General features: G+C 44.5%; 1 protein-coding gene and 1 long non-coding RNA gene across 4 annotated transcripts in view; one reads left to right on the top strand and one right to left on the bottom strand.

Moving 5' to 3' along the window:
- Positions 1-1,895, bottom strand: part of LOC119150013 — a 14,009-nt gene extending 12,114 nt beyond the window's left edge. The window contains exon 1 of the long non-coding RNA XR_005104915.1: positions 1,736-1,895. This is a non-coding gene — a long non-coding RNA (uncharacterized LOC119150013). The remainder of the gene's footprint in view (positions 1-1,735) is intronic.
- Positions 1,896-23,822, top strand: TRIB2 (tribbles pseudokinase 2). Of its 3 annotated transcripts, none has more exons than XM_037392060.1 (4): positions 1,896-1,916; positions 3,413-3,832; positions 7,840-8,132; positions 21,452-23,822. In XM_037392060.1, exons 2-4 carry the CDS (start codon positions 3,563-3,565, stop codon positions 21,918-21,920), a joined length of 1,032 nt encoding a protein of 343 aa, XP_037247957.1. In that variant the 5' UTR covers positions 1,896-1,916; positions 3,413-3,562; the 3' UTR covers positions 21,921-23,822. The 3 variants fall into 3 exon arrangements, with proteins under 3 accessions (XP_037247957.1, XP_037247958.1, XP_037247956.1); XM_037392061.1 differs by lacking the exon at positions 1,896-1,916 and adding an exon at positions 2,359-2,471; XM_037392059.1 differs by lacking the exon at positions 1,896-1,916 and adding an exon at positions 2,408-2,471 and having other exon boundaries at positions 2,688-3,832.

Here is a 23,822-nt window from a genome sequence, read left to right as displayed (position 1 = left end):
TTGTGTCTATGACGGATATAAAGATTTGCTCATTCAGAGTTTATTCCTGTAATGTCATACTAAAATGGCAATATTTTCATTGACATATCTGAGAGCAGAAGCAATGTTTACAAAGTGTTGGTTTGGGGAAATACGGCATATAAAAGGGAAGTAAAATTATTAAAAATATACTGGAAAAGCAAAATTTATCTCATGGATAGATAAAAGTGTCATTCCCACTACATGTACCCTTCCATGCCTCTTAGGGCAGAATTAATCCAGAAACCAAAACTTAAAAAGTCTTCTTCCCAAACTTGAATATTTAGGGCAAGTGAATCCCATTCTATGCTGAATCACTTCTTTAGATTCTATTAAAAATCAGGAGTTTCTAACCTGAGGCTTAGAATTAGATTTTTCATCTCTTTCTCCTTTCACTCCTTTCTCCTGTTGGGCTTGAAGGCTCTGGATAGCCTTTCCAGAATTACTAGGGGCTGTGGCTCCAGATGATGCTGGGTAACTAAGAAAGTTAAAGAGAACACATAGGTTTAGAGAAAAAAGGTTGATGCAAGAGCCCATGTCTCTCGGGCTTTGTCATAGTCAGAAGGAGTATGCAGGGGAAGAGGAAGGGAGAAATTGTGTAAAAAGCCATCTACTAAGAAAAGAATGTTTGATTTGGATCACAGGATGTGAGACGGGAGAATGTATTGCATAACTTTATGGCTTGTCCTTATTTGCAATGATTCAATATCCGGCAGTGCTCATCCCATTTCTAAAAATGGTATTGAAAAGTTACAGAGTATTCAGAGGTGATGGGAATAAGTGAGGAATGGAAGGAAAACACCTTCTCATTTTATGGCAAATAGCAAAGACCAGGTCTGGAGGTCATCCTACAGGTTGTTGCAGATCACTGATTCTGTGTCTTTCCTCATTACCCATGGGACATTCAGCAGGTCAAATCCCCTCTGTTGCTGAAGGCTCACCTCCATGCCAAACTTAAGATCATGGCAATCCTTTCTTAGTGGAATCCTATCTTACAACTGCATAACAGGGCATGTACAGCTCCCAGTGTGGGGAACGAGATGAGGCAGGTGCAGTACCGTGGAGGGAGAACTACCCCTCACCACAGCCATTTCTGAAAACTCCCCTGTCAAGACTAGCTCCCGATGGAAGAATCCCTACAGCCTCTCTGGAGCCCTGTTTAGAGGTATTTCTTCTCTCTACCTGAAAGCAGACACCTGCGGAACAGACTTCTCTATCAGGGTTATTTGAATATTAGCATGGTAATTTCTCCCTACCCCTTGAAAACAAGCATCATTCAAGCCTGCAGGTCCTTACACTGAAACAACTCCTCTCCCATTTCTGACCCTCCCCTGTGCTGATGTGGGGAAAGGGGAGCCAAAATACAGCCAGCCCCATGGCATCACCCTCAAAAGGCTGCAGCCCGGGGCCACAGCCCTGCTCTCCCCACCACCCTGTTCTCCTCTTACTGTTGGGTTTTTTTCTGTTTTGTTTTGGTGGTTGTTTTTTTTTTTTTTTTTAGGGGGTGGGTACTGTTTTGGGTTTGGTTTTTTGGTGGGTTTTTTTTGTGGGTTTTCTTTTTGTCGTTGTTTTAAAGGGATTCACAACCAACACACAGACAAGAACTAGGGAGTAAATGCCAGACTCATTCGGCGTTCAGGGAGCCGCTCATCAAACTTCAATATATGTCCAAACTCCTGTTATTTAAACATTAGGGGAGCGGGTGAAAACAACCTACCAGACCGCAGTGGTGCTGGGCGGAGACAGACCGACCTCATTCATGGCTTTCTCTGTGCAGGGCGAAAAGGTTTACGTCTTCCCTCTGGCCCCCCCATTTTAATTTTGGGATGGATTAAGAGCCTGGAGTCGGGAGAACTCCTCCCACCCGACAGCACCGGGAAGCAACCGCTCTTGCTCCCGTAAGTACGCGGAGACCCGCGCTGCCCGGAAAAAAACGATTTCTTCATTGAGAAAAAAAGCCGGGCCGGCGCCAGCCTGCCACCGCCTGCGCCCACCGTTATGGCTGTTAATATTTATTAATTCGTTATTATATTAAAATTAATTAATTAACATTAGTGACCCCAACCGCACGGGTAATCCCCCCGAGAGGCTGGACCTGCCGGCGCTCAGGCAGCGCGGGGGGAGCCGCAGCCAGCATCGCACCGGTGCGTGGTGGTGTACAGCGGTGCCAGGCTGCCCCCGGAGCCCCCCGGCACAGCTCGGCTCGGCAGGGCTGCGGAAGAACGCCTCACCTTGTTTACCCCGAGCGCGGCTGGCGGCGGGGGGAGGTGGCGGGCGGCCGGGGCGGGGCGGGCGGCCGGGGCGGGGCGCGGCGCGGTGGGCGGTGGGGCCGGGCCGGGCCGGGCCGGGCCGGGGCGGGCGGCGGCGGCGGGGCAGTCAGCCTGCGCGCTGGGCACCGTGCGGGCGTGCGGCGGCCGGCAGCGAGGCACGGAGGCAGCCAGCGTCCCCGCCACGTAAGTAGCTATTAATACGCCGGGGGAAAGACGGTGCCTTGCTGACGGGGAGCGGCGCGGCCATCCCTCTCACTCCCCTTGTCCTACTCCCGAGGGAAAAAAAAAAAAAAAAAAAAAAAGGAAAAAACCAACCTCAAAAAGACTCAAACAAAATCTTCTCTCTGCATTTTTTTTTTTGTTTTTAAAAACGATTCCAATTTCTTCCTTCCCCCCCAGCCTTTCGCTTATTGCCCTTACAGCCCCCGCAGCAAGAAGTCGGCCCCCTTCTCGCCGTGCTGGTTTTTCCTTTCTTTGTGCGTGAACTACATCAAAACGCCGCGAAGGCGCCGAGCCCCCAGACAGAAACCCCGCCGTGCCGTGGAAACGTGAAGGCGTTCCGCTTCCCTTGCCCGTGGTTGCACTTTTTGTTCTGTTGAGGCGGCCGCGACAGCGACAGCGCGCTCCTTTTCGCCGGCGCGGAGCGGTGCGCCGCCGGTGCCTGCGCGGAAGCCGCCGGTGCGCGGCCCCCCCCCCCCCCTCCCCCCCGCCGCCGAGCCTCCCGCCGCGCCGGGCGCTCTTTTGTCGGCCCGGCCGCTGCCCGCTCTAAGTTAAATGCTCCCTCGCTATTTCGCGGGGCATTTTCGGAGCGCCCCGGGCGCCAGCGGCGAGGCTCCCGCGCCATCTACAGCCCGGCCGCGGCAGCGCGGCTCTGCCTCGCCGTAGGAGAGAGAAAGGACGATCCCCGCTGCGCGCAGCGCGTTACCTAACCTTTTGTTTTCGCCCGCGCTGCGCGCCCGCGGGAGCGGCGGCCGCCGAGGCCCGGCCGCGCCGCCCCGCGCTGCCGCCCCCTGCCCCGCGCCGCCCCGGCACCGGGCGCCGCTGCCCCGCCGCCGCGCTGCTCCGCGCCCGGCCGCCGGCGGGAACAAAGGGCCGCGGGCTGAGCGCTCTCTCCCTGTGCCCAGGACGCGGCGCTGAGGCTGGTCGCCCGCCGCCGCCGCGCTCCCGCTCCCGCCCCCCCCCGCCACACAAAGGCAGCCGCAGCTGGACGGGCGAGGGACCGCGCTCCACGCCAGGGCTCCGGTGCAGCGTCTCGGCTGGTCTTCTCCATACTCATGAACATACAAAGGTCAACCCCTATCACGATAGCACGATATGGGAGACCGCGGAATAAAACCCAGGATTTTGAGGAGCTCTCGTCCATACGGTCCATCGAGCCAAGCCAGAGTTTTAGCCCGAATCTAGGCTCGCCGAGCCCGCCGGAGACCCCGAACTTGTCGCATTGCGTTTCTTGCATCGGGAAATACTTATTGTTGGAGCCTCTCGAGGGAGACCACGTTTTCCGAGCCGTACATCTGCACAGTGGCGAGGAGCTGGTTTGCAAGGTAATGCCTCTGCGCCTTGTTCTCCCCCGGGTTGGCCGCCTGTCGCGTGTCGGTTTCCCGTGGCTCGCGGGAGGGCCGAGCACGGCCGTGTAGATCAATTATTAAACAGTTGAGATACAAAAGGGAGGGAGACGGGATTAAAGGCGCATCCTGTAACTTTTCCCTCTCTAGACAATGGCCACGTTATAGCGGTGGCCCGGAGCCAGTTCTGCCTCTTACCCGAGGGATGTTGTTCGGGAAAGGGCCGTTCTTTAAGTAGGTCTTAACGTGAGTTCAGATAAGGAGAAAGCCTCATCTTCCCTACTCTCACTTTTCAAAATGGAGTAGGGAATCCCCGGCTAATTTTAAGGTGTTGGGACCTGCTGGCTTCCTCGGTATTTTACTCCCCTTGTTCTGTGAGTTGGGGTACAGAAGAGGATGGAGAAGCAGGGGAGGGGTGGGGGGAGGTTGCCGTCAGCTTTGCCTTAAAAGTGATTTTAAAAAAGAAAAAATCCACATCGAATTAATCAGCCTGAGCTCCCTCACCGTGGAGGTTGTTTGCAAACAGCATCCTCCCCCATTGCACAACTGAGCAAGAATAAAACCTGCACACCTACGGTTTTTAGAGGAGCAGACAAAATAGCTATCCCACTCTTTGTAGCCTGCCTGCTTTTCCCTGCCTCCTCCCAGTTTGCTCCTACTATTCAAAGGTGTGCTGTGAGGGGAAAAGAAACCCACACGCGTGCACATCTGTGGAGGGACGTTTGTCTCTTTTTTCGGGCTGAGGGAATATTTTCCTTTGTTCCTAAATTATGATTCTCATTGCCTGTGGTGAGCCAGACTTACGCCCAGCACACTGAGGCAGTACCCAGTAGCAGTTTTTACAACTACGTAGCAAATTGCTACCTTGTAACACACACTGCAGTGTTTGTATTGTTCCCAAAATGCAGGATAGTGCCATTTGGCTACCCGGAGCAAATACCTAGCGTCGAACTAACTGCAAAACGGAGAAACAGACATACTGTAGCTTATTTATATTCTAGGGATTAATGGTGGTATTGCTGACTGTTTCATACTTTCTCATACTTGATTCATAAGAAGTTATGGACTAGCCTGTAGCAGGGAAGTGAAAATAATTGCTCCTGTTTGCTGTAAAGATTGGCGTTCAGAGGGCAGTTTAAATATGCTTGCTGATTGAGTTATAAAATGTGATGTTAAGGCAACCTAGGACTTTGTGTGATTATTTAGGGGGAAAAAGGGCCCGTGACTTTGCAAAGGACTAATACTGCATGCTGAACTGAATGCTTTGTTACTAAACTGAAACAGAACATGAAAATTTCTAGAATGAAAGCCCTGCTCAGTGCAGTAGTACAGTGCTGCACTCTAGGACATTGGCATCTTTTCATGAAATAAACAGATCCCACAAAGCTGCTGCTCTGCATGGAATTATAGGTGAACTTGCATAGCAAGTGGTAAAGCGGAGGCTGTGCTCTTTGTTTCCTGTTTGGTTTGCAGGATTAAGGCACTGTTTTGATAACAGTATGAACAGCATAACTGCAGCTCACAAAGAGTGGACGTTTATATTTTTTTTCCCTTCCCTTTAAGCTCTATGTTTTTGAGCTGATCCTGACATTTGAAAAGTATCAGTTTTTCCATATGTGTGAGGCACTATTTCTAGCCGTGCTCCAAAAATATGATCTTAGCCTGAATTGCTAGTTTGTGAATACGCAGTTGTCAGTCCTGAACTCATCTTAATTTAATGTGTGCTTTACAATGCCTGCAGTATCAGGACTACTATTTGTCAAGTAGCCTTCCAGCTAAGCGACCTGCTATCTGGTATCTTATTGAAGATGCTTAGAAATTGCTTGCAGAAACATTGGTTTAGATAACAGACACATACTGATGATTCTCAAGATTCATTTGGCTGCACCCACCGACTGTACAGATGCCGTTATTTGCTTCAAGGCTCTGTGGCATCCAAACAATGGTAACTTCTCATTTCCAGTTCCCAGCAAGAACTAAATCAAACTGCAGCTTGCTGGACATTTGCTGAATTGAGGCCAGGGATCTTAAAAGCTGGGATACAAAGAAGCCCTTCATAAAAGGTATTCTAGACTGTAGCAGTATGACAGCGCTTCCCATCTCCCCCCATCCAAACATAGTACTAGTGTGTATCCAAACCTACTTATTTAACATCGTCTGAGAACCACAAAATGTCACTAATTTATGTTAAGATAATCTAGTTAGGAGAGGATTCTGGAAAGGTGCTTTTTCATGTGAAGATTTGAGCTACATGAATGTTCCTGCTTAAATTTTATTTTATAGCAGCTGCTTTGTAGAAAAGCCATTCACTTACAATGTAGTAGTTAGGAGTTTTGAGATCCAAATGTCAATGAATTCTGCTCCGGAATGAATTACACACCAGGGATTTTAGCAGCACCCCCTCCCCACCCTGGTCCTGCTTCCCTGGCCACCATGTCACCAGAATGCCTCAGTGCTAATTTAACCCCCTTAAAGCGTGTTGGATCTGTTTGGCAGCCTGCCTTTAAGGTTGTTTCTGCCTGTGCTGGACCACAGTAGCACAGGTATGGGGTGGGGGGAAAAAGAGGTGTGTGAGGAGGGGGTGTCCCTGTTTCTTGGGGTTTTGGTCCTGTTCTGCAGAAGGAATTTGTTAGGGTTGCACTCTGAAGTGTTAAATTACTCTGGTTTTGAAACCTCAGATAAATTTTGATTCAACCCTATCTCTCTCACTGTTTTGAAGCTTTTTAAGGCTTCAAAGAAAGCAGGGAGATTTGCCTCTTTGGAGAGGATACAAATACCTGCTATTGGAATACAAATACTAGAATACAAAAAGAAGAAAAACAACCGCAGTTTAAACCAGTTGGTTAGAGACCAATACCAGTTCTTCATTTTTATGTTCAGTTAGAATGACACATGACTACCTTAAATTCTTTTTACCAAAGTAACAAAACACCCAAGAGTGAGTTACATATTAATTGAGTTTTTATGCTGGTGGAAATGCTAATCCCTTGCTTTGTAATACCTCTGGAGCAGGTATAATTAAAAGTAAAACAACTCCTACCTGTACTTTGCTCATATTTTCTTTTAGCACCCTGACTTCTGTTATTCTCAATGAAGTCTTTCTTTTTTCTTGTAATGTGGGCATTTCTCAATTGACTCAAATTCTGATTCATTCGTCATCACTAGATTATAGTAACTTTTTATATTTGGGTTTCCCAGCAGCCTTTTTAATTCTTACAGTTCATTCATAAGATCAGCGATAACATATTTACTAGTAAAGGGACACTTTGCTTTTAATGGAGCACTTGATTGAAATGCAGAGAGTTCAGGGTGGTTTTGTCTTTGCCTTTTGAAGGATGTTTGTCTGCACTCCAACAGGCAGGGCTATTTCCCGGGTTGTCCTTCTGATCTTATAAACAGCCATTGTAAAACTGAGACTTTGAAAGTGAAAGTGACTTTGCTGTTTGTCAGAGATGAAAAAAAGGCAGGAAGTAAATATGAATAGCAATAGATGATACTTTAAAGCTGAAAATCCTAATGGGTTAATAAAATCAAGAGAGGGAGGCATGTGTATCAGGGTGGATTAAATGTGACAGCTTCTCTTAATACAAAGCTACTGGCTGTATTCTCCGAGTTTATTTGGATGGAAAATAGAAGATAAACATGTTTCCTTCTGAGTACTGCCCTTATACCTCACTGATGTTCACAGGTTAATTCAGATTACATTCTAAATTTGATCAGCTTTTAGCTAATGAAGCTTATTCTTGCTACAGGTTTTAAAGACTAGCCTTTCCTGTCAAGGTTACGTGCATCTTCGGCGGGGGCTGTATAGTCTGTTTTGTCTTGTCCTCAGTGCCTTGAGCTTGTGACTTCCTGTTTACATCGGTGCAGCTTCAGTAACAGCATAAATTGTACTTAAAGATGGTTCTGTTAACAGAATTAGATGTACTGCAACTTCACTGTCCTTCGTGTTGCTAACCCTGGCTTTACTGTCATTGTTCCTGCAGGTTTTTGATATTGGCTGCTACCAGGAGTTATTAGCACCATGTTTTTGTCTGCCTGCACATAAAAATATCAACCAAATTACTGAGATAATTCTTGGGGAGACAAAAGCGTATGTGTTCTTTGAAAGGAGCTATGGGGACATGCATTCGTTTGTTCGAACCTGCAAAAAGCTTAAAGAAGAGGAGGCAGCCAAACTCTTCTATCAAATAGCTTCTGCTGTTGCACACTGCCATGATGGTGGACTGGTACTGCGAGATCTCAAGCTGCGAAAGTTTATTTTCAAGGATGAAGAAAGGTAAGAGTCTCCCTTACTTTACAGGCGGGGATGCCTGAGGTCAGATATTCAGTTACAGGCGCTGTGCCCTTTGTTGTCACCACACCATTCATTTGTGGTACGCAAGGTGTCACAGTTTATTTTCCTCTGCAACCTGATCATGGGATGGATGTGCCATTTTACCTTCTGGCTTAGGCTTTGGAGTAAAGTAAGTATAGAGCGCTGTTTGCATCTGTGTCTGGCCTCTGCATCTCCAGCTAGAGGACCACCCTCAGTCCTGAGGAGGGGATAACTCCTGGAGGATGGCTCTGCCTTACTCTCTGGTGTAAGGAGCTCCACTATCACAAGTGCTGCTGGTGTTAAAAGAGGAAAGGAGCAAAAGATCCAGTATGTTAAAGAGGGTTAGAAATGACTCGTTCCAGCGAGGAGGCATGAAGAGGAAGAGCAGCCAAGTGGTTAATGCTGACATAGGTTGGAGGGAAGGGCCATCAGTGCTCTGAAGGGCTGCCTTGAAGACAGCTTCTTGTTTTCTGTGCTGGAAGAGTCTGGAGGCTGCTTCTGTGGCTGTTATGTGGTCACTAATCGTACTAAGACTACAACTGCCTTGCTCTGTGTGTGCGCCTGTTTTTAGTATCACAGCTGTTGTGGTACTTGAGGAACTATTGGTTTTTGTTGTTGTGTTTTTTGTTGGTTGTTGTTTTTTTTTTTTTTTTTAATATCTCCTCCCTGCACATCCTTCTCACAGTATCTGGGCGGGAAACGATTTGGGGAAAGAGTATGGGAAGACAGGGAGAGAAAGAATGCTGTATGCTCTGGATACATTGTTGATGTGCTATTTCTGATGCTGAGCTATAGCTATATTGTTGTATCTGTGGAAACTTCATGTGCCTTTCCTTGTGGTTACCACTTTTCATTATGTTACATCATGTATTCACTTGCAACTTCCATGTAAGGCACCAGAGTAATAAACACTGCCAGACTGATGCCAGGCTTTCACAGAGGCATTAAACTGGAAGATGACCATTACAAACAAAAGAAACTAAATGAGGGCAGAGCCTGCCCTTGTGCTTCTTCATATCTTGGTAGAAGATGGGGACATGTATTTCCCTTTTAGTTAAATCCTACAAATTGTCTGAAAGCTTGTTCATAGTGAAATGCATGTTCTGGAGAGCTTTGTTAAAAATAACCAGTGCATATCAATTCCATTTGGGGCTGTTTGGGGAAGTTATAAGCAACAGCTGAGGCACATAAGTTTTCAACAGACTCAGTAAGTCCGTGATCTGAGAACTAGAAAAACTAATCCACAGTTCAGTCAGGAAAGAGAAATTTGTGGCCTTAAAATAAAAATTACAACCATCTATCCTGTTTAAATACTTTCTACTTAAATGTTATTACAAGCTAAGTTTTGCAAAATAAACTTCTTTAAATCTCTTTACAAACTGAAAAATAAGGGACATATTTGCACTTCTTAATTCAGTTCAGGCAGTTCTCTGCAAATAGCTATTCCTTATTTCTATACTGCAGCCCTGATACATACAATTACCCATTCCTCCTCTTCAAATAAAAAAGCCTAAAATGAAACCAGCTTAATGTCCATACAGAGAGAAACGCAAAAGAGAGATGTAAACTGCACTTTCACAACTTCTACTCCCAAGTTTAATAATTAAATGCCATTTATAGCACCTCTGATGCAAATAAGACAGCAGCTTCTACAATGTAGAGGGGAGGGATTGTTTTCTGTTGTGTCTGGTAATGTCCTAATGTTTAAATGGATTTTTAACTTTTTTTTTTTTTCCTGGGGTTATATGTAAACTTGTGTGGTTTTGCATGAAGGCCAGGACTCAGAAAAGCTGCTCCAAGTGAAGGCAGCATGAGCTCAGAGCAGTGCAGTGGGAGCAGACGTGGGCCCGTGCTGAATACTTTTGAACTCCTACCCTGCCTCTTACTAGGAACTGAATGCAACACAAGGCACAGGGCCAAATCCTTTAGCCACCCAAGAAGAGTGGTGTGTACTATAATAGCAATGTTTGCTTTTATGAATGTTTTTAACGTAACTGTCATCTGCAAAATCACAGTTACTCACTTTTGAACAGTGTCTTCTAATTATACAATAATTCACTTTAAAGGTCAAATAGGACACACTGGTTATTTTTAAGATAATCATAGTGTGGTTTTCTACTGGACGTAATGTTGATTTGTAAGCAGGGAGTTACTGTAATCCTTTCTCTGCTAAATAAACAGAGATGGAATAGTGTGAGGTAGAAATAGAACCAAACAGCGCTGTCTTTTTTCACATACTCTGATCATCAGACTGTAATCAGTCATCACTTTCAATGTGCTGCTATATTTAGGCTGAAAAATCTTCCCTGTCCTTTTGGGTGCACAGAGGTGTTTGTGTGTTGCTTGCACAACCCTCCAAGCTTGCATCCCTGTGAGGATGCCTGCGAGCTGAGCAACCTGCCTTTCAGAAGCTGCCGTCGGCAGCAGTGCCTGGGAATGGGTGCTGCACCATCTATTGTTCTTTGATACCGGTAATGAACCAAGGAGGAAGAAAAGAGGTGAAAATGATGGTTTGAGGAATATGTGTGAACTCTACTGCTGTGTTGCTTGTTCTTCAGTAGAGCTTTTTCTTAGTAGTTCTTTTCCTAACTATTTCTTCAAGTCTGTTTTTCTGCAGTTCACCTTAAGTACCTACTGCTTTGAAATTTTATCCTCTTGAAGACTCTCATAGCTTTTATTTTGGTAGAAGATGGGAAATCCAGTATGTAGGTAACACATGAATGGAAAACTTGCCTTTTTTTTTTTTTTTTTTTTTTCCCTTTTCCCCCCCCTTCTCCTCCCAGTAAGATACTACTTTGCTCTTAACTGAGAGCTGCCAGACTGGAGGAGCCAGAGAGAATGTGATGGATTTATGAAAACAGTTCCATTTGTTTAGAAAAGAAAACCAATTAAAGCTTTTCTTAGTATATACTCCTTCCATTGATCCTAATGACATCCTGGTAGTTCAATACGAAATGAAAGCTCCTAGAGTTTTGCAGAGGGGTGCATACAGCACTGAAACTCTTTCCATCCTGTTCCCATTATCTAAATTACAGCTGGAATTTGCAAAGATTGAGGCACCTCTTCTAGCAGCCTCATGAGTGCTCTTGGCCGCTACTGATGTCACTGCTAAGAATGTATGTTATTTGGATGTTGCAAATGGCAACATTTTTGCAACAAAGTTGAAAAAAACCACCCCAAAAAAACCAAAAACAACAACCAACCCCCCCCGCGCCCCCCCCCCCCCCCCCCCCCCCCCCAATCTTTGGGATGTCTGTAATGAACCAGAAGGTAGAAAGGTGGAAAAAAGTAATGTTGGAGGCTGGTAGTGCTGAGCATTTTGTAGGGGTCCTAGTCTTGCTAGTGATGTTTTCTTGATGAGCTAACTCAAAGGTTGACTTTGATGGTGTGTTACATCTTACTCCTGCGTGTGTGTAAATACATCAGCACTTGAAGTGAAATCAAGAATTCCAGTGTGGAAACAAAAACAATTTGTCTGTGTCAAGGTACTTTATCTACAGCTAGTTTTAATCCTGAACTGCAGGCATTTTGAAGATGCGGTAAATTGCATTCCATGAAGCACATTTGTATAAAAGAAGGCTGAGGGGGTTGTGGTTTTTGGGGCGAGGTGTGTCTGTGGTTCCATTTGTAATAGATGAAATACCCAGTCTTGTAGTATTGAAATGAGAGTTAAACTCCTTAAACCTGCAGCTGATCTTGAAGCAGAACTTCTGAGACATTACAGCATAGCTGGAAATGTTTTGTAACACTGGGTTAGCAACAGTAGCGCATCTATTAAATGGGGATAGTGACTTTCAGAGCACTGGAAGTCTCACCGAACTTTCTAATGTACCTGTAAGATTCTTGAATACTTCAAGTATGGGGCCCTTAAACTTCTAAATGAAAGTTCAATCCAGTACAGTGGAGTTGAGTTAAGACAAAACCCATGGGTTTTTTTATATTTTCTGCTTCCACTCATGTTGGTAACTTTTTCTTGTCCCGGATATTAAGCCAGGTCAATGTTGATGTTGTGGGGCTCTTGCTTTTGATTGTTTTTGCTGTGTTCATGGCATGGTATTTACAGTTTTTCTTGTACAGCCTGTCCTTGTAGTAGGCCATTGGGCAGAGCAACTGTGCCCTTCTTCTAGCTGGTGTCCCATAATGATGTTGCAGAACAGGTAGGGCTTTTTGGGCTGTGCTAAAAATAGTACTATACACAGTATATAACTGATAAAGCAGTTCATCAGTCTGATACAGAGCACATGCTTTGAGAAAGAGCCACCTCAAAGATCTCAGAATTAAATCAAGCATTTCTGTGTTGGTTGTTCCAATGCTTTTCTTATTACAAGAATATTTCTGCTGTCAGGGAATTATTAATTTCTTTAGTGCATTTTTAAGCCTTTAATTATATTAAAATATTAGCTGTCGTAATATTTGAAGCTTAAAGACCTTGTACATTCATCATACTTGTTGAAGGGAAAATTAAGATAATTTTAGTATTTAGATATTGTAATTTTCCTGTATTCTTTGAGTAAATATGAGGCAGGTGGGATTCAATAAAAATAAATAGAATTTGACACTTTTTGCTCTGCACCAGGGGAATTCAGCCAGTACAATGCACTAATTTAGGAAGCCTGTGTATTTATTTGGTGCTCTTAGAATGTTTTTTGCTTCCCCCCCACCCCCCCTGGAATTTATCAGCTTTGAGTGGATGATGCTTTAAAGTGACCTAGTTAGTTGTTTGCAATCCTAGCGATACAAACCTGATCCCACAAAAAAATACAAAATGCATATACCAATCTTTCTCCAGGTAGACCTTTCATTTTCTTACAGTAGTAAATTTCTTCCCCGGTATTTGTCAAATTGTAATGCAGTCAGCCACTTTTCTCCCATGGTATTAGAACTTGCTGTTTTACTTACAGTTCCATAAAGAACAGGTAAGTTGACGCTTTCCTTAAGTCCTAGAAAGAGAGCCCTGAAGTGGAAGAAAATCAAACAAAATAGGAGTGCTCTTTAAATACCAGAAAATTTAGAAATAAAACCAGTCTTGATCTGTTTTGTCATTTAAGCTCTTCACATTACTCTCAATGGGGCCACAGGACCAAAGAGCATAAATTCTTCAGCAGTAGAGAATTATAGGTCAGATTCCAACCCAGAAATTACTATTCCTAGAATATGGGGAGGAAGGCAAATTTCTTCACAAGCAGCAAGTCTCTGCTGTCAAACTCGGGATGGAAGATTAAGTAGTTGCACAATTGTTTTCCACAGAAGAGTTTGTGCTCCCTTTTGCCTTCATGTGGTTTGGTTACTGAGCTTCTGTGTTCTCCTGGTGTTCCTGGGAGCAATGAGCTTTGGATTTGTTGGGTATGTGGTATCCTTCCCTGTGGGGCACAGAATGCTATCTGTGGATGTTGAACATCATACAAGCCCTGTGAAGTGCTTAAATCTTCTCCCGAGGATATAGATAGATTAAGAGCTATGCCTGAGGTCATAAATGAAAGCAAAAGCCAAGGATGAGAAATAGGAGTTCCAGCAGACCTTGAGTCATCTCAAGGCCCTTCAGTGAGACCATGAGTGGTGAGAGCCTTTGCTTCAGTACCCAACTCTGGAGTTTGCAGGAGGTTTTACCCTTGGACTGTGCTGTCGTTTGGTATTTGGCTCATAGTGGGACCTGTATCTTCTTCACTCTTCAATCTTTGCCCCTTTGCAGCCTCATGTGCTAGCTCTGCTGAAGGGCGGTGTTGAGGTGCAGCCCCATGCCATGCTTGGAGCAGGAAGGGAGCCCTGCTTGGGGGCCTGCCTGCCTTTAGGCTGGGCTGTACTGCTACAGGTTGTCACCATGTCCTGCCTGGCGTCCCCAGCCACACTGTCTGACTTTCTGAGAAGTCCCTCTGGCTGAATGCTGTGTTACATGTTTGCTATAATGCCAGATACGGGTGCCTGTCATGAGATGAATCTCTCCAATGATAGGTGCTTTGTGGTCCCTGGAGGTAGATGTCTCTTGAGACATCTTGCGTTAAGAGTTCAACAGCTGGTCATTTTGAAGACATGGAAACCTCCATCCATAATCTTGGTGCAAAATACTTCATGTTGAATTTTGAGCAGAGACTAAGGACATCTGTGGATGTCCGTGCTGGGGATGAGGAGGGGTGGTGGGGAGCCCAGCTAGCAGTGGCTGCAGTAGACTGTCATGGTGAAATTCTGCTGCCTTTTCTTCTAATTGTCCTTGTTATTACACCACAAGATTACTTCAAGTTTGGGAGGGAGAGGAAAGGTGGAGATTGTAAACAGGAGCCAACGTGGGGCATATTCAGTCTTAAGAACCTGCTTTTTGGTAGATGTATATTGTTTGGTTTACAGACATCTAAGCAAAAGATTTCCAGCGGGGTTGTGAAATAACGGCACTGCTTTGTCTTGGAGGTGCTGAGCACACCTACTGCAGCCTCAGAAATCATAGGGCTTTTTTCACAACATGCCGTTGCGTTAACAAAATAAAATTTTGGTCTCCCTGTGGAGTTTCCCGACACATCATATGAAAAGACCTAGAAAAGATGGTGAACACAGCATACAGTTGACAGCAGAGCCTTTTGAAACTCTGACCTTTGGTGCAGTCTGAAAAGATAAAAGCAGGTGAAGGAGCTGCCCTGAGCCAGATGCTTATCAACACCTTGCAGTATTGTAACTGAGCCCCTCCGCAGCAGGGTCTGCATCGGATTTCAGAGCCTGCATCCAAACGCACACATTGCTACCTACCTACCTACCTACTTCTTGGGGAACGTGTTGTCTCCTTAGGCAATAAGGGCATGGCAGAAACTATGCATGTCCTTACGGCATACAGGACAGGCTGTTCCCAGCAGTAGTATTTGAGTGTTGTAAAGCTGAGGTCTTTGAGGCCCCAGCCCTTCGTGGAGGTGTGCAAGGGGGTGGTCTCAGAGCATTTTGTAAGTGGAATTCTGAGGGGGAAAAGAGCCAGCTTGAAAGAAGTTAAAAGGCCAAAGTTGCTGTGTCCTGCACATCAGGAAGGGGGTGCAGGGCAGGGCTGAGTGTGCTGGTAGCATCCCTTTGGAGGAAGGGTGGGGGATGTGTCATTTTTAGAAGCTTCCTCATTCTGCGGAAGTACCAGTGAGGGAATCTTCCCTTAGGAACAAGGTTCATCCTGTAAACCTGTTCTGCCTGCAAGTCCCCCTTGTCTTTCGAAACGTATCCTTGAGCTTGTTTCATTATGCAAGAGACTGTTTGTCTGACAGCCTTTGTGTAGGGTTTGAGTGTTGGTTTTTTTCATCTGAAGTTGTATAGGATGTTGTGTGGTGAAATCCCAGGCTGTGTGCTGTTACGCACTGGAAGGGATGAAAGGAGCAGAGTTTAAATTAATGGCATAACATTTCCCCTCTGATCCCGTGTGCCTCACCGCCCCCAGAGGAGATCGGGTAGTTCTGAGTTCAGAACAAGTCTTTGCACCAAGCTGCAAATCATCTGCAGGGGGTTTCATTAGCTGCCTTCACCATCTTGCTGTCTTCATGAGGGCAGCCTACTTCTGCATTATTTAGGAGAGATTTCCCTTAGTTAAAACAATCAATTAGCAAAAGATAACTGTTTCCAGTGTGAAGCTTCCCTTTTATTCCCCCCCCCCCCCACCTTGTGACTTTAATGGCATCATTGTGTTCATGCTCATCTTGTCTTTATGATGGGTTCTAGCAACTGACCTTGATTAAACGACCTGTAAATTATTGGCCACATAGGAGCAATCCTTGATCTACTGGGCAGTTGATGGCTTGAGTGCTTCTACCTAGGGAAAGGCTTTCCTGGCCTCTGTCAGAGTAATGTTGAAATATGAGATAGCATTGCTTGGGTGCCTTCATTTTTATGTGTAGGGGGGAATATTGTGAGGCACCGCTTCCCTTTAGATGTTGCTGGTTTATGTTTACCTGCAGTCATTTTAATAAAATGGCAATTCAGATGGTGATGATGGTTCTTTTCTGATCTCTGGAGGCATGAGGCTGCTGTATAGAATCTGTAAATCTGGACCATTTGACTTTGACCAAGCCTGAACTGCAAGTGCATGGTGTACCTGGAGTGTCCAGAGCAGGATGGCTCCTTCCATCCTCTCCCAAAGCAACTGATCTGGCTGTCATCTGGGGGATGATGCTGTATTAAAATTGTGGGTCTGGTCTGCAGTTAGTGTTTCCAAAATGGTAACGGTGGCTGAGCTGTGGCTCAGGTGTTATTTCCCATACAGATGGCATTGGGGACAGACTAGAAGCAACTGCCTTCATTGAGTCAGGCCTGCGTTCCTTTACTACTGACTGTTTATTCACTGCAGTGGAGATATTTTCCTCTAAAACACTCAGACTTTCAGTCAGTATTTCTGCTTTAAATGTTCCAGATTTTTTTTTTTCTCCTGCCTTACGAGCTTAGAGCCCTCTGAATAATTCCACTGACTTTGGTATGGAAATTATGTTTGCTTTTGAAGAGCGAGTGTGAATGCCAGGTTCTTATAGCCCTGGCTTCAGTGTCAAAAGGCAGGGTAGCAGTAGCCCCTAAGCTCTGCATGGAGGAATAATGCGAATCACTGGAAAAAGTGGAGGATGTACAACAAAGCCGTCTGCCAGAGTGCTAACTCCGGAGGTTGCATTGAGAATCTTCTGGAAGACGTTTAATTGATTAGGTTTTGTTACATTACTGAAGAGCAAAGTCTGAATGCAGTCAAGTAATGAATGGCATATTGATAAGAAATTCAGAGTGGTATTGTTTTTCATGGGTTTCCCTGACGGTTTCTATGGGGACAAAGACGCGTTTCCCGTCCGAGTGCTGCTGCTGCCCTCTGATTGCACTTCTGTGGTTTCATTCACCAGTAATGGGAAAGCATTCACAGGCAGAATAGCTTCCCCTTTTTATATAGCCATGATTCAGGGTTGTATTTTTTTTTAATGCATTAGACTAACACAGTGTTTTATCAATGATCTGATAGATGCATAATGCTCTTTTTCCAAGTGCTTATTCAGGGTCTGCATTAAAACTTGAAATTATGTACTGTAATTACGTAAGCCTTGACAAAAGTCTTTGTTGCCCTACAGTATGTGTACAAAGTGATTCTCATCCGGCTTTGGCAGTGGCTTACATTTGAACTTTAGGGATTAATTTTGTTGCAACCATTTGAATGGTTGAACTCGAATGCTGATGCTTTTGGAGAACTTTTTTTCTCTTGTGGGGGTCTTTCAGTTGACTGATGGGAATTATTTAGAGAATGAGATTTTTTTAGAAATGTGACTGTAAAAAAAAAAAAAAATTTTGTCCTTTTTCTGCTCTGTGATGGGAGGCCCTTCAAAGTTGATTGTGATTTCACATCTCAGTGTTTGATTTTGCTTCTGTCCCTTGCCTGCCAAGTGTCAAATTTAGGGTTGTCCAGTTACTCTGCAACTGGCTGCACTCCCCACCCTTTGCTGTGGAGGCTCTGTATTCTCAGAAAATACTTGCAATTTTGAGGGTCTGTTTGTTGTTGTTGGCTTCTATTCTTTTTCCTGGGTATTTGATTTCAGTGCTTCCTCTGAGAGAGCGTGTGGGGGAGAGAGAGATTTCTTCTCATCCAGCACTTCTCTGCATTTCTGTGTATTTAGACTCCCCTCTTTCCTGTCCCACTCCACCACCACTGCCCCATGCCCCCCCCCCCCCCCCCCCCCAAAAAAAAAAATAAATCTCTGCCTTGCAGAAAACAAGAGCTCTTTTAGGTAATGCTTGAAATGTGGAGGAAAGGAAGGCCAGCCAGAGCGGGATCGCACAGAGACGGGGTGCTGTGCACTGGGAAGCAGCAGCTCCTAAGCCAGGCTGCTTCTTTTTGATTGCCTGAAAAAACGTGAAATGACTGTGAAAAGGGGAGTGAGACTTGCTGTTTACACCTGTGTATTACTCAATTGTGGTACAATTACAGGCTGTTCTGTATGCACGGTTGAGGTACTGAAGTAATCCATCCATCACTGGTGAAAACAGACTGGAGTGGGTCTCCCCAGCCTGGATGCTAGCTCGTGGCAAGGGGTGCTGCCAGAGCCGAGCCAGGGTCTTTGGCAGCAAAAGCTTGTGAGTGCTTCCGTGCACAGGCTGTGCCAAGCGGGTGAGCTGCCGTGCCGAGCTTCCTGTGCTCCCTGTGCTGTAAGGATGGAAAACCTGCATTGTCACTTTCTGCAAAGACACCCAGCCTTACAGGTAGAAATGGGGACACCCAAGTTGCTTATGGTGATAATTGGAAGGGGGAGAAAGTACACCAAGGCCTTGTACCTGGCCGTATGTGCTCAAGAGATACAGCTCCTGTAGTTTGCAAGGGAAATGTGTACCTGCACGGAGTGGTGTGAGCACCGCCTCGTTGCAGAGGAGCCATTTCACAGAGGAGCCATTTCACCACTTGTACTTTACACACAAGGGTGTTACTGGTTGGGGGTTTGGGGACTGGTGAAGAGGGAGGAGGAAGACTGAAGGTTGTATTTTTGTTTAATTTGGGACCTTTTGTTTCCTCAAAGCCTGTCAACTCAGGAGGGTGAAAAACCTGGTTTGAGTGTTTGCTTCATTTGGCCACAGCTTATGGAAGAGCAGGCAGATAAGGGCCAGCTGTTGTTCCATTTGCTTGCTTACACAAAACCCGCTGTAGCATGCACAGAGGGCTGCAGCACCTTGCAAGAAAAGCAGGACAGGGATAAGGCTTTTGCATGCTGCTTCTGATTTATTGTCAGTAAATGGTTTCTCCTCTTGTAGAAAAGGATGAATGTTTTTACACACCTTGCAGTCTGCTCTATGTGGTTTTGTACCACATCCATTGTAGAAAATAAGAGATTAATAAATTCCGATAATTTTCTGTAATATAAAAGCTTCTTATTGAACCATTTCTCTAAATTTTTGGGCAACTCTTGGAAATGTAAAATAGGATGGGAGAGTAAACAGTTTCCCTGTGCTGTTGACACTGAGATGGCAGAAGAGTGTGTGTGTGGGTGAACTCACTCCTGTAAGTTGTTTATAAATAGCATGCTCTGCCCCACTCCCTGTGTGTGTGTTCTGCTTCTGTTAGTTAGCAGGAGTGAGTCGATGCTTTCCTGTCTGGCAGTTCAGTGACTTAATGCATGTGTGAGTAGCTGGTCTCACCGGTTTATTGCTACACATCCTTTTCTATGGAAAAACTGAGATGGGCAGTGCATATGGAACCACAACTCATGTCCCTGCCTTCCCTTTGATTTCCTCCTCTCTGTTCTTCTGTTCTCTGCCCTCCTTGATGTTCGGTGTTTGTTGGTTTTATGGGGTTTTTTTGTTATGGTGGTGTTCTTTTTTTTCCCGTGCACATTTCTCCTCCTCGCTGCTTTTCCTATGCTGTGCAGGTGCAGGAACATGTTGAAGCTGTTCATCGTGGAAGGACTGTTCTCTAGTCACTGTGCTGTTTTGGACCCTCTGAGCTGTGTACAGAGGGAAATTGCTGTGGTCTTGATAATTGTAGTTAAGTTTCTCCATGCAGCCAGCTTCCTTTGTGAGGTATTGCTGCTGTAAAATATTGTTTGAGTGCTAATGAGGGGGTTGTCCATCACTGGGAGAGGTGCTGTTAGGCTGGCAATGGGTAATTAATCAGGAAGCAGGTGCGTTGCGCAAACCCCCACAGCATCAGCGCTGGAGGAGAAAACACTGCCCTGTTTAAGGAGAGAAGGAGCTGCCTTGACACACTGTGCTTGGGAGCCAGGTATTCTGAATTCTGTATTTATGACTTCCTGATTCGAGGCACGTTGCCAAAGGGGCTTTCACCTCTGCTAGTAAACGTCTCTAGCTGTTGAAAAGGTCCAAGTGTCATTATGAGAGTTTATGGCACAGTTGCCTCTGGAGTACTCCACAGAGTAAAATGCTCTTCTGTTGGTTCAAAGAAGATAGTGCTGAGCTGCCTGGAACCAAGTCTCAGCCAAAGCTGGCCCAGCTGTCTTTTGCAGCTCAAGCTCGAGCAATGTTGTCTTCAGTAAACATTTAAGAAACAGGGCTCTCCTTGTCTGTTTAAATGCCTGTAAAATGATGTGCTTTAGTCGAGAGACGTGAGCTCTGCTTTTTGGGGTGATGTTCAGTCCCTGCCTGTGAATGTCTGTGGTATGGGAACATGGCCATGACACAGGGCTAAGAGTGAGCGTACAGACCAGTGAGGTTGAGGGACGAGGACAGTAGTACCTAAAGTTGAGTTATCATCTCGAGTTGGTGAAAGGAAAGCCTGCACTACTGCTAGGTTACTCTTCCATCCAGCTGCACTGGGCAAGTGCTGTTGGTGGTGTAGTGATTCTGCACTCAAAACCAACTGTTGCTGGCAAATAGTCTAAAGGGTAATTGCTAATCCTTGTGGATGCCTTTAACAAGGTCAGATTTTTAAATATAGTTACAGATGCTAGCAGTGAGAATTAAAAGGAAAGAAAGGTTATGTTCCATCTAGTGCTGTGACAAGCAAGTCTGCATTGTTTTTTCTGCTGCTGTGTGATATCCCTAAAGGAAGAAAATTGTCTTGCAGCACAATGACAAGTTCACAGTGCTTTGCAGGCAGAAGGAGTCTGCAGTCTAGATTAAGGCATCCCTGTCATCTTTCTGTAAGCCCTTTGCTAGCCTCTCCATTCGTTCCAACATAAGGAGTTCCTCTGGTTCAGCTGGGTAGATAAGCTTGCTGTTAATCTTGGTGGTGTTCAACTCATCTGATCTCCCTTTGCCCAAAGGTCTATTTAGGAAGACTGAAATCTGTTAAAATTGCTCTTCCTTAATGCTGGGATAAAGGAAAATGTTGGTCAGAGCGACCATTTTATTTCTTTTGAACCTTGTGGAATTCCAGGTGCAACCAACTGCGCACAGGTGTGAAGGTGTCAAAATAACCTTGTCTGGTTAGGGCTAGGCTTGTGTTTGGGCATGAGTCCTACACAGGTACATTAGAGTGCAGCCAACACAGGAAAAATCTTGACAATTATGTCTCCTTTTGGAAATCATGTCTATGTAAAGTTTACCAAACGCATGAATATGGCAATTACTTATCAGTAGGTCTTAGAAATATATGTTTACTGGACATAACTGTATTTGAAATCTGGTAGCTGTGCGTGGGGCAGTGTTTCCTATGTGCCTCTAATATCTCTAACCAGCGTAGAAGAGACAGTATCAATTATCTGTGACAAGTGCTGGAAGTGGGAGTTTAAACTGATGCACTTCTGCGGTTGTTGAATTTTGTAGAGTATTACTGTTACAACCATGTAATTGTAACAGACAGGAATTTGTGTTTTGATGTTTGCTTACCTTGATGGTTTTGGTTTTTTTGCCCGCAGGACTAGAGTGAAATTGGAAAGCCTAGAAGATGCTTATATTTTAAGAGGAAATGATGACTCTCTTTCTGATAAGCATGGATGCCCAGCCTATGTGAGTCCAGAGATCTTGAACACAAATGGCAGCTACTCTGGCAAAGCAGCGGACGTGTGGAGTCTAGGCGTCATGCTTTATACCATGCTAGTTGGACGCTATCCTTTCCATGACATTGAGCCTAGTTCCCTCTTCAGCAAGATCCGTCGTGGGCAGTTTAACATTCCAGAAACTCTATCCCCCAAGGCAAAATGCCTCATACGTAGCATACTGCGTCGGGAGCCATCGGAAAGGCTGACTTCACAGGAAATTCTGGACCATCCATGGTTTTCTACAGATTTTAATGTATCGAATTCAGGATATGGTGCTAAGGAAGTATCAGATCAGCTGGTGCCTGATGTCAACATGGAAGAAGACTTGGACCCATTCTTTAACTGAGCACACAGACTGGTGTTCAGAAGGTACACAACCTGGAGATGGACGCATGAAGGAGCCCTTCCTGACCGTGTTAAATCACATCCTGCATCAGCCTAGCTTGGTAGCAAAAGACACTCGGAGGTCCTCGGATTGAGAAGGAACCTCCACAAGGAGCTAATATAACAAATGTAGCATGGGGACAGACTGGGGGTGGGGGTGGGGGGCGGGGGGAGCTTGCTATCAGGTTAGATTGATTTGGAGGAGAAAAGGCAGCATGGAGCAATTGTAGCTTCTCACCTTTTTGGAGCCAAGGAGACTGCACATGCCAATTCTGGTGCAGCTGTATCACTCCTGTTTCTGTTCCATTAAAAACAGTGGTAACTCACAACAAATAAAAACTTTTTTGCCTCAGCTCACATCTTGGCATCGCACTGTTAGATATTTAACTTCAGCCATTATTCAGGGAAAGTACAATTGGCTAACATTTTTTTTAATCGGATGTCTAATAATTAATGGGATTAATTTAAGAAAAAAATTAGGTGCACAAAGACGGACATGAAAAGTGGGTGCTAAAAACAAACAAAATTTCAGTTCATGTCTCTTGATAGCTATTTTCAACTCATTTCTTCTAAATAAACTACTTAATATTCTTGTCAGGAAATGACATTTTAATGCTTTGTTCCCTTAAGGGGAAGTAACTGTCATTTAACAAGCTGTTCTGTTTTGTGTCAAATGGTTTGTTGCAGGAAGCTATTATAACTCGAACTTCCAGATGCATTACTGCTATAATGGGGGGGTTGGGGGGAGAAGAAAACTGTATAATTTTTTTTTTTTTAAGATATGAGATAACTGGCTTCCATATCTGCCATGCTGCACGTATATGACTAGAGAGGGCAGAAAGCCCTTAATCATGTCTTTATCTGAGAACCAATCTCTTCTTTAACTGACTGGCCCACATGTAAATAGAGGGCTCTTTATTATTGAAGAAGAGTATTGTGTTTTTTTTTTTTCTTTAAATTCCTCTCAACTTGGGAAAAGAATTGTTTGGGTTTGATTTTTGTTTATGTCCAGAATAAGAAATAAGAGGGTATTAATAAGCTGAACATTTATATTACAGATATTCCTCTTGAAACATACACAGTAATATGCACCTTTTGTATTGTCAAGACTTATTCTATTTATTGAAGAAAATGTCACAGTAGTGATGTATTAAGCCAGTACTTCAATTACGGGTTGACTTGGGATGACATGTTACATGCTGTAGTTAACACACTTCTTTTCTGTTCAGGTATTTCTGTCCCTAAATAACTTTTTATTTAGCTTCTTTTTCTAGATAGCTTTATTTGATTTAGACTGGCAAATGTTTTTATTACTGCTTTTATATTGCTGTATGATATTGAAATCTCTTGGCATAAATATTTGTGTTTCCAGTACCTCAGTTGTTCTGATATTACTGCCTGTATATGTTTTGTGAAGTGGTCATGTTTTTTGGGTAGGTACATGTGGACTCTGTAGTATGTAAATGTTACTTGAATTTGTGCTTAATTATAGTATGTGGCATGTGCGTACAGCTACTTGGCATTTGACGTATGGATGCTATTTGCCTGCCTTGCAGGAAGGTTATGGTCCCACTCTCAAGAGGATGTTTCACAGTTCTTTATCAAGAGACAAAGCTAGCTGCAGCTGACCTGCCTTGGTTCTATTTTGGTAACTAAGAATATAAAGGAGCAATGTTTTTACACTCTGAAGATGGTGCTGTGTCAAGAAGGACTTTTTTTTTTTATTTTATAAGTACCTTATAGGAGGAAAGATTGGTGATGTGCATGGTGGGGTTTTACTGCCTCTGGTGCTTTGTCATGTATTTGGTTTAATGTTTTTGTCCTAATCTCTTCAATAAATAAAATTGTGCATATTTAACTAAAA

The sequence above is a fragment of the Falco rusticolus genome, chromosome 6, assembly GCF_015220075.1.
Source record: "Falco rusticolus isolate bFalRus1 chromosome 6, bFalRus1.pri, whole genome shotgun sequence".
In the NCBI taxonomy this organism is placed as follows: Eukaryota; Metazoa; Chordata; class Aves; order Falconiformes; family Falconidae; genus Falco; species Falco rusticolus.
This window is presented reverse-complemented; position numbering and strand designations above follow the sequence as displayed.

Bases quoted from the DNA above. Each gene is read 5' to 3' on its own strand.
- TRIB2 (XM_037392060.1), top strand. From the start codon at position 3,563: ATGAACATACAAAGGTCAACCCCTATCACGATAGCACGATATGGGAGA. The intron at 3,833-7,839 runs GTAATGCCTCTG...TTGTTCCTGCAG, and splicing joins GCGAGGAGCTGGTTTGCAAG to GTTTTTGATATTGGCTGCTA. The intron at 8,133-21,451 runs GTAAGAGTCTCC...TTTTGCCCGCAG, and splicing joins ATTTTCAAGGATGAAGAAAG to GACTAGAGTGAAATTGGAAA.